This window comes from Coturnix japonica, chromosome 2 (assembly GCF_001577835.2).
Source record: "Coturnix japonica isolate 7356 chromosome 2, Coturnix japonica 2.1, whole genome shotgun sequence".
NCBI lineage: Eukaryota > Metazoa > Chordata > Aves > Galliformes > Phasianidae > Coturnix > Coturnix japonica.
In genome coordinates this window covers 7,712,079-7,722,484 of record NC_029517.1, presented here as the reverse complement: position 1 = coordinate 7,722,484, position 10,406 = coordinate 7,712,079, and the positions used below count along the sequence as shown (strand labels likewise).

The window sequence follows — 10,406 nt, the reverse complement described above, 5'->3', positions numbered from 1 at the left end:
AAGCAGAGTGTAAGACACCCTGATGAGTTTTTATGTCCTTCAAAGAAGCAAACCGACTTCAGAGGCAGCATTAGAACTGTTGATCCAAGGGCCACAGACAGCGATGCACACAACACTCAAGTCTCTAGTATCTCTTATAATACTGACTTTTCTCATATATAGCTGCAAATACTTGATGGCTAGTCTTATTGTTACAGTCTTATACACATCGAGGCCATACCCTCAACTTATGTTCCAGCTGAAGTAAATTAACAAACCTATGATGGAAATACAGTCACTCAATTGCTCACCGCCTGCAAGATCTGCCATATAATCCCTGCGTTGTAATGACTGCCCACTCTTATCTTTGCAGCAAATCTTCTATCAAGAAGGGTAAAATAAGGTCAATCTGATCTCAGACACCACTCCCATAGAACAAACGAAGCAACATCTTAAGTCTTCAGCACAGAGACCCCACTCGTACAACAAATAAGATGTTTCACCCAGACAGCACACTAACACGTTAACGCAAACACTCAGCACTTTTAACTTCCACTGACCCAGCTCAGACAGAGTTTCATTCACAGGCTCCACAAACCGGTTCATTGCATGAAAAATGTAAATATGTAAATAATAATTTCGCAGCATAACTGAAGTTACGAAAATGTACTTAATCTACAAGCGTTTACCTCATCACATTATACTCCATCAGCATCCCCGAATGATGAATCCAACCAAATTGACATTCCAGTTAACGCTTTACTTTATTCTGAATGCTTCCAGCAACATCCTGCCCCCTATGGTAGAAAACACTATCGTCCTGAACGTGAGTTTTCTGAGTCTGATTTTAGTTGAAGCAGTAGCGTGTTAAGAGCTTTAACATTCCTTCTCAGTATGCACAAACACAGACCCTCTCCGCAGATTCACGCTACATTTTATAACAAGAGAGAGCACAATTTCACAGAATCACAGCAAGTGCTCCGGGTGGAAGGGACCTCAGATATGTAGTGTCCAAACCTCCCTGCCATGGTCATGGGCCACCAACATACACCCTTACTAGATCCAGGTTGCCCCGGCCCCCGTCCAACCTGTCTTGAAACAACTTCAGAGACGGGATCCACAACCTCCCTGGGCAGACCTGTTCCAGGCCTACCACTCTTCCATTAAGATAGAAGAACTTCCCCATAAAAATACAACCTAAATCTTCCCTCTTTTAACGTTCAAAGACATTCCCCAGTCACTGCTAGTTGTCAGCCCTTTCCAAGATGTTTACTCCCCTCCTGGGAGTAAGTTCCCTCAGGTATTGGTAAAGGTGTTTCTAGGATGGAGGATAAGTCCACACCTCTCTGGGCACATTGTCACGCAAGGCCTCACCCAATTCTCACATGTAAAAGAGGTTTTTCCTTACATTGCTCTCTCTATCTTCTATATTGAAACCATTTCCCTTGTCCTGTCACACACAGACCCTGCAATAGTGTACTCTATCGTGCCTTGCTCTACACGCTCCACCTGTCATGTACTTGCGGCAGTGCCATCCTCACGTCTCCCCAGTGTTCTCTTCTCCACCCTGCACAGCCCCAGCTCTCTCAGCCTGTCCTTATAGTGTTCCAGCCACTGGTCTTCCTCTGGATATGCTCCAAAAAGCATATTCAAATCTATGCTGAAACAAACAATCATCCCAAAAACTAACAAGTTTTTGACAGGTGAAGTAGCTTGTCGCTGTTCTTTCCATTCCATTAATAAATTGATTAACGTTATGGCCACAATAAAGCTGCTGATAGAAAATGTTCCATTCAAAGCATCACGATTTCTAATGCATGAAGCAGAAGATCTACTGCACGCTGGGAGCTTTGTGTATTGACATGGGTGAGATGCGCCAGCAGCACAAGAGCAGAACGTTAACACGCATGGCTGTGTCACTGCCCAGCCTCACTCAATGCCAGACCAAACGCAATGCCTCCAACCTCACATGGACACACAAACATCTCTCCGATGCGGATCCAACTTGCAAATTGTGTCAGGACACACAGGGTGGAGTTCTGAAGAATCTTTACAGTTAAAAGTGTATATTTATCCATATAGCTGAGTCCGAATAGCGCTAGAAAGCCGGAGGACAGAGGCCTTCGACCTGTCGGTATTAGAGAGAGGAACTGAATCCCAGTTTGACTTGCACCTCCAAGCAGCTCCTGCTCTCTGCTCCACAGCACCATGAGAGACAAGAGGGGAAACAGTTACACAAGCGCTGTGTGCTACTTCAGTATTTACTTCTAGTTTTAAACAACTGAAAAGGAACACGCAAAAAAAGGGCAATCAGAGACGAGATGGGTAAATACATTCACTCGCTCAGCCAAACAAATCTTCATTGTGACAACATAATCCAGCAAACCGAATGGTGCTCCAACAACCAAGCCTCTCGATCATCAGCTGAACATAATCCCTAACGAAAGTACAACGATCTCCAAAGGGTAAACAGAAATCAAGGTCAGCACGCAGTGGGAAGCGCAGCCTTGGAGGACCAAGTGATGGGGCCTGTTGTGGGGCTCTATCAGGAGAGGGGTGGTCACGCAGCGACTTTAGGAGGTGATTTGTACCCTATCTACTTCGGCTCTTGTGAGGGCCATCTGTTGTACCTGTGTCAGGTGTGGAGCCCTCAACAAAAAAAAGACATGGAACTTTTGGAAGGGTCTCCAGCAGGAGGGACAGGAGATGACCTCAGGCGGCGCTGGAGACTCCCCTGATTGAGGACAGGCTGCACGAGAGTTGGTTTGTTCAGCCCTTGGAGAAAGAGAAGGTTGCGGGGTGAACCTACAATTGGATCAGCCTTCTCAGTAGCACCTGAAGGGACCTACTCCGAGGATCTCGAGGGGAAGTTTATGAAAAAGCCTTCTGATGGACAGAGGGTGACAAATAGCAGGACACGGGAAATTGGTATTTTAAGTTAGGGAGGGAGAGGGCACAGATTTTGGTTGGATGTTAGGGGAAGTCTCTATCACTAGGGAGGAGTGGAGGAGAGTGGTTAGGCCCTGGAACAGGCTGCCCAGGGAGGTTGTGGATGCCCCGTCCTTGGAGGTGTTCAAGGCCAGGTTGGACAGGGCCCTGGGCAACCTGATCTAGTAAAGGTGTATGTTTGGTGGCCCTGCCAGGCAGGGGGGTTGGAACTACATGATCCTTGAGGTCCCTTCCAACCCGGGTCATTCTGTGAGCAGCTGGGCTGACACCACACCAACACCTTGTTCTTCACACACTGACACCTCACCCCATAAAAACATCAAGCCCAGACCACCGGCTATGCAACATCAAAAGCATCCCCATCGTTCTATATTCAACTTTAGTGACATTAACTTATCCAGATTGGAACCAGCCAATCAATTTACTCTTATCAGAACTCTAAAAGGAACCTGCCCCCACATTTTGATGAACCTTTTCTACTGTCTTCTGTGGGCTGATGGATGTTGCACAGTTTTCAGTAGTGCTGACAAACTGCAACACAACATGAACTCATGCAACAAACAGAAATACTGGCCATAAATAACTTCATTTCCCAACCCAGCACTCAGACAGAAGCGCAGCAGACACTGACCATGACAACAATCAACCTTACAATGAATTTGCAGCTCAACCTGGAAACATCTGGCTTTCAAAACGCTGCTGCCTTCACCCACAACACTTAGTTCTGACCCTGCTCTGAGTTACTAAAAGGAAATCGGAACTCAATTCCTATCAGAAAAAGAAATAGATAGATAGAAAGAAGAAGATAGAAAATGGCACGTTTAATTTACAAGCGTGCCAAAATTACTCAGTGAACAAAGGAAACAGAAAGGCCTGTTCAATAGGCTCTAGATCACTGACTCCTCGCTTTTTGCGGCCGAAACCAGCCCAAGCAGAAATAGAAGCAGGGATTTTCCCCTTCCCTGCTCTCGGTAACCACGAAGCACAGCCGGTGTGGGACATCCCACAGCTCACCACCACCCCGCAATGAGCTGAGCGCAGGGCAGCCCCATAGCAGCCCCATAGCAGCCTCCCTCCCTCTCTCCCCCCACTCCGGCCCAGCGGATCCACCATCACACATCCCGCAGCGGCCCAGCATGGCGTCACCAACAGCCGCGCTCAGGGCCCGGTCCCAGCAGCGCTGTCGCTACGAGCCGCGGCCCAGCCCAGCCCGGCCCGGCCCGGCCCGGCCCAGCCATCGGCGCCCCCTCCCGCTGTCCCAGCCCTTCCCCCTGTGGTACCGACCGACACCCGCCCGCAGCCCCGCGCTCACCCGCCGCAGTGACCTCCCAGCCGGCAGCCCCGGGACAACGGCAACGGCGGCGGCTCCTCAGCCGCAAACAGGAAGAGCCGTCACAGCGCCGTCACTTCCGCCCGGCTGTTTCCGGAAGTTTCTCGAACGACGCACGCACCGCTTGCTCCTGTACAGGCGGGGGTGGAGCGCCCCCTGGCGGCAGAGCGGGGAGCTGCAGGGGGCGGCTTCCTTTTATCACGGTCATCGATTACGCTTGTCTCTATATGGTCTCGTGATGGCAGCTGATAAGGGATGGTGGCTTTATGGGTGTTGGTATGGAAGACTTGGGCAGACATCTTGTTATCAGAGGATCTCCATTGCTAAGGAATTCTCAGCTCTCTAGCTCTCTATATCTTCCTGAAGGGAGGTTGTAGTGAGCTGGGGGTTGGCCTCATCTTTCGTGTAATCGGTGATAGAACTAGAGGGAATTGTTTTAAGCTGCGCCAGGGGAGATTCAGGCTGGACATTAGGAAGTATTATTTCTCGTAAAGGGTAGTCAGGCATTGGAATGCACTGCCCAGGGAGGTGGTGGAGTCACCGACCATGGGAGTGTTCAAGAAACGTCTGGATGTTGTGTTGATGAATATTATTTAGCCGGGAAGTATTGGGAATGGTTGGACTAGATGATCTCCTAGGTCTTTTCCAACCTTGATAATTCTGTGATTCTGAGGTCAGTTATGGGGGTCAAAGATGAAAAGCCCATCAGAAGCATAAGAAACACTTGAAAATGCTGCATAAAAGAGGGACTAATATTAGTTCCTTTGATGCTGTAATGGCTGTAGCCTTCTTGGCCTGCTGCTCTGCTCTGCTGCTTAATGAATCCAGTTTTTCTATTTACAGATTCTATTTTCGGTGTTAGCGAAGAACGCATGTATCAAAGACTGTTCTCACATCATTTAATTATGGTAATACTGGCAAAGTAATTCTGGAAAGTGCCACTTAATTAAATATAAGCACTAACTTTTTTTGCTGATACCTTATCAGAAACAATTAGACTTGAAATACGAGCAATACACCTAACGTTTAAAACGTTAAGCAGAAGCTTTAAAAGCACAAAATAATCAATTATCGTTAGAATTCTCCCGAGTTTTTCTGCTGAGCACAATCTCAGTTTTCATTTGTATGGAGCTTCTTAGGTAATCAATAGGATGCAGGTTTATCCGGTTGCCTCTTTGTAACCAAAGGCTTGAACAGAATTCCAACATAAAGCATGAGATATATTCTACTGATGACTTGGGGTGTGCAGATGACATTCTAAGAGCAGCTGCTGGCAGCCACGAGATCTCACAGCTTGTGAATGGTGCTTATTCCTTGCAAGGACGGCCTGATCAGCGTTTCTATTCATTAATTTGATCTGAGATGTGCTTCCTTATCTGTACGCCAGTGACAAATACATGTTAATTCTATGTCATTCTTCATCCACAGCCACGTAGGTCTAACAGGTAAGTAAGAATGATATAGCCAGGTAGGTCTAACAGGTAAGTACACCTCAAATAACCACACAGAACTCAGAGCTCTGCCACTGTCTGAAAGTACAAGAAATGAAAAACGCTATGCAGAGCAGTAATGGAAATAAATCATTCTTAATGAAAGATACAAAAGAAAGAAGGAAGTCATTTCTTCAGAAGGCGGGTTTGACGGCACAAAGCAAAGCTGCACAGCAGCTGACGAAAAATGCTTTTCCTGGATCTAACATTTGGATGAGCAGAATTAGCAAGATGATCCGCAATAACACCATCTGGTGAATGCATGCTTCCTCCTTCAGCAGCCAAGAACTACATGCAACTATAAGCAGGACAAAAGAGAAATAAAGCAAAACTTATCTTTTGTAACGTCCAGACATAACATAGAATTAACTAACGGCTGCTGTAGGGAGGCAGAAAAACATAATCTTGAATATACGGGACATTTGAGCAAACCACTCCTATGGATACATTAAATACTGAAAACAGAACACATGCTTGTGCAAAGCAGCGGATAGTTTATCAGCGTCTTTGCTCTCAAGTGCACTGATGGAAGGATGCGCTTGAGTCAGAGCTAAGCCTTATGGTTGAGGCTGGGCTCACAGTGGGAACCCCAGAGCCTGACGTGTTAGCAGGACACAGGGAAATGGTTTTAAGTTAAAAGAGGGAAGATTTAGGACGGATGTTAGGGGGAAGTTCTTCACTAGGAGAGTGGTTAGGCCCTGGAACAGGCTGCCCAGGGAGGTTGTGGATGCCCCGTCCTTGGAGGTGCTCAAGACCAGGTTGGACGGGGCCCTGGGCAACCTGATCTAGTAAAGGTGTATGTTTGTTGGCCCTGCCAGGCAGGGGGGTTGGAACTACATGATCCTTGAGGTCCCTTCCAACCCAGGTCATTCTGTGATTCTATGACAACTGAAGTTACGTAACATCATGAAGCTGCGGTAACTTCAACTAAGAGTCTGTAACAGCACCTCTATTATAAGCTGTGGAATGCTATCAAACTTCAGCCACCGAGCTCCAAACGCACTGCAAAATAAAAGAAAAAGAGTGTTTCTGCAAAGTTTCAAGAAAACTCAAATTGTTTTATTCACAAAAGCAGAAGTCAATAAAAATATAGATATCCTGACCAGTTTTACAGACCATGTTTGTTTCTCCTTTACTGACAGGCAAAGCAACATGGGAAAAAAAAATAACAAGCATTTACACCACAGACCATTATTAACACAGATTCATGTATATGAGCAAATAGGTTTTAAAGGTTTTGCATATAAATACAGAAAGAATTACAGTTCCAACAAAACACTCCAAAGAAAAACAGCTCGTTTTTCCTTGTTTCTGTGCTGTATTGTTTGTTTGTTTTTTCCAGTGGTGGAAAGAGTATGTGCTGCATTATTGGCATTTAACAAAGTGCTTTGAGCTTAAACCACCATTTAGCGTGAGCTCGCCGCACGGCTTGAAGTCTTCCTTTGATTTCCAAGCCCCTTTGTAGATCAAGTTAGGATATTCCTACTAGGCTATTCAAAACTCCTGTCCACACCATCACTGATAGCATCAAGCAGCTCATTTTACTTCCAATACGGAGCACCACACAGAAAACTAGTCAAAGATATCCTTTGTTCAACTTTGTATCAGCTCGGTGTTCACTTGTGAAGCCAGAGATAAATCTCTCCTTGTAGACGGATATTTTCCCTAGAAATAAAGAAGTGAGATCTGCAAAATGTACGTAAGCATGGCAGGCCATTTCTGTGGGGCTTTAATACCAGCAAGAAGGACTAAAGTTACATCCAGAAGAATTCTCACCAACAGACAAAGACCAAGTGTTAAATTTATTCTTTCACGTCTCTTTTATTCCTTTTAACCGTGGAGAGACAAACAATTTGTACTTCGCCCATCATAAAGATGGATTTATTTATTTTTTAAGCCTATTTGTAAAGTTTATTTGAAAAGGCAAAAAGAAAATGCTGCCATTTTCCAAAGAACTGAACCAAGAGGAAAACACACAGAATGTACGGAAGGGCTGCTTCCCTTGCAACTCCATGACTGCAATTGGGACAGTCCATCTGATGATCAAGAACTACAGGAACGCAAAGTGCTTTAAATCTAAACTCCGTGAGCATCACAACTGGGAAGAACTTTGCACTGGTTTTAAAAAACAGAAAATCCATTTTTGTATATTAACAATTCTTGCCATGCGAGCGCTACAAGAGATCGTTTAAATCACTCCGCTCATCAGGATGTGACTAACCGCACTATTTCTCATCCTCTTATCCCTTAAAATATTCGGAATTAAAGCATGGAAAAGCAGGATCTCACACTTCAACTTGCCTGTATCAGTTGACAGTCAGAACTGAAAAACTTGTTGCCAATAGACAGCCCTATTCACTTCTTATTGCGCTCTGAGTACTTCTTCCTCCAGCCTAGCCCACGCCTTGAGCTCGCAGTAACAGAACAGCACGCAATGCCTCCTCTTACCAAAGCTAAAAGCATACAATACCAGTTGTGATTACACAGCGTGACTTCAACACAGTACTTCAATAGGACTATTTGTTTATTATCATTTTTTACAAAATAAAGACACAACACTCCCAAAAGAACGAAAGTGAAAAATAATTTCAAAATATTTAAAGCATTGGGTCATAAAATAAATAATGCTTTCAAGAAGTGTTCGTGTTTTGCAATTAAGTGGAGGCAGTTTCACTGTTAGCCATTTCTTTTTCAACTTCTTTACAAGCTTCATAATTTACGTAGAAAAAATATACATGAAAAGACTTCTGGGATAACGTATAGGTTGGTTATGTATTATTTAATATAAATAAAAAGCCTAAAGCAAAACCAAAAAGAAAAACAATTACTTTATTTCTGTACATTGAGACTACAAACAGCATTTTAACACTCCATTTTTTTTTACCCAACTTAAGAAATTATACATTTTTATACGGTTACCAGTAAACATCTTAAAACCACTCCATTTCCCAACATTTAAAAGGACATTGCTGGTTACTGCTTTTTTAAATACGAAATCCAACGGTTTTCAGTAACAGCAACTTTAATTAATTTATTTATTTTTTTGCATAAGAGATGAATATAAAACTGATTGTAGATTTTGATGATTTAAAATATAAAACTAAAGTTCAGATGGATGCACTCATTAATTTTACAGTTTCGACTATAGTTCCTTTTTTTCAAACTGACTGCAGTTCCCATACAAACACCCAGTGCCTACTACCAGGACCACAGAACCATAGGGATGGAAGGGGGCTTTGCAGATCACCCCGTCCAACCCCACCACTAAAGCAGGCTCCCTATAGTAGGTTACAAGTAGGTCAGAGGATCAGTTCCTTCCACACAAAACCAAGTCACTCACAGAAATGAAGTTACACGAAGCAGCATACTCCCATCTACTTCTCTTAGCATAAATACTGCAGGCAGATGGATGTGAAAGCTGTCAAATTCATTATTTCTTGTGATTAGCCTAGCAACTACAGCACAGATAGGTATTGAGGATGGGAAAAAAATGACAGGCGAAAGGAATGTGAACACCACAGGCTTCAAATATAAAAGGAAGCCTGATAAATTTGGTTTAAATAATTTTAATAGCTGTTACATGTGTATTTTTCCGAAGTGATGACTTTTGCATGTACTTTGTATATGCAACAGGAGGCTGATACATTAAAAGTCTGTACAGGCACAAAAAGACAAACAGAACAGAGAAAAATGTGGATAATCATATCAGTTTATGACAGTGTTCACGTGATAATGATGCAGCCAAAGGTCGAACTCAAAGTAAGCATGCGAATCTGATTCCTTCAAGGTATTTCAGAAAGCACAAAGTATCATAAACGTTTTATCTCAGTGCCTACCATCTTAAGGGAAGGTAGTATCAAAATCAGTTATGTCTTAACTGCAACAACTGTGGTTTGTAAACAGTTCTACAGCATAAGTGAAGATGTTAGGTTATCAGTAATGAACATTTTCATCCTCTCAGTTGTGGGATATCTGCAACCATCTGCTTCACTTTCATCTAAGAGAGACTACTCACAGGATGTTAGGCTCATCTCATCCCAACGTGCTGCATGGTGCACAACTTTAATGCCAGTTTGTGATTTTTTTGTCTTTTGTTTGAACAGCACAAAGCCAAAGCTTCGTCTTTGGTTAATTTCACTGAGATGTCACTGTTTTGTTTTTTTTTGTTTGTTTGTTTGTTTTTTACATGTGCTCTTTCTTCCCATGAACACGGAGAACAATCACACTGCAAACAGCATTCGGTACTTTGAATCATCAAGCAGTGTCAATGTAATATTAATTAATGAAAGCTAACTAACGGATTGTGTTTGTTTAAAAATGAAAACTATTCGAGGGCATCTGATAAGACATAAGAGCTGCAGAAATTTACACAGAATTCCCTCAAAACTGTGTGGATACGGGTGCTGCTTATAGAGTAGGCACTGGTTCACTCCTCTGCAGATCATCCAAACAGGCATCAGCTTGACTCAGCTTAGTTCAAATCCAGCAGCACATTCAATGGCATATAGAAGCTTGCTCCGCATAAGATTTTCATCATAAAACTCAGGAAGCTTCAGCAAGTTCATGCAGGTACTGGCAGTAGGTAGCCTGTCTAAATCAGATCCTCCATTATGAATGCAAAATGCAGGATATAACTCCTGGAAAATGCAAAAATAAAA

At 43.6% G+C, this 10,406-nt stretch overlaps 2 protein-coding genes across 7 annotated transcripts in view; both read right to left on the bottom strand.

Moving 5' to 3' along the window:
- The window catches only part of DNAJB6 (DnaJ heat shock protein family (Hsp40) member B6), a 66,215-nt gene extending 61,846 nt beyond the window's left edge, over positions 1-4,369 (bottom strand). For 4 of the 6 annotated variants that reach the window (XR_001552896.2, XM_015852821.2, XM_015852828.2 and 1 more), the window contains exon 1: positions 4,241-4,369. The gene's annotated coding sequence lies outside the window, so the exon portion shown is untranslated. The other 2 variants (XM_015852822.2, XM_032442977.1) reach the window with 2 other exon arrangements.
- A 3,885-nt stretch (positions 4,370-8,254) lies between these two features.
- UBE3C (ubiquitin protein ligase E3C) overlaps positions 8,255-10,406 on the bottom strand; it is a 60,446-nt gene continuing 58,294 nt past the window's right edge. The window contains exon 23 of the mRNA XM_015852830.2: positions 8,255-10,385. Coding sequence (XP_015708316.1) covers positions 10,215-10,385 — 171 coding nt within the window. The 3' untranslated portion in view covers positions 8,255-10,214. The remainder of the gene's footprint in view (positions 10,386-10,406) is intronic.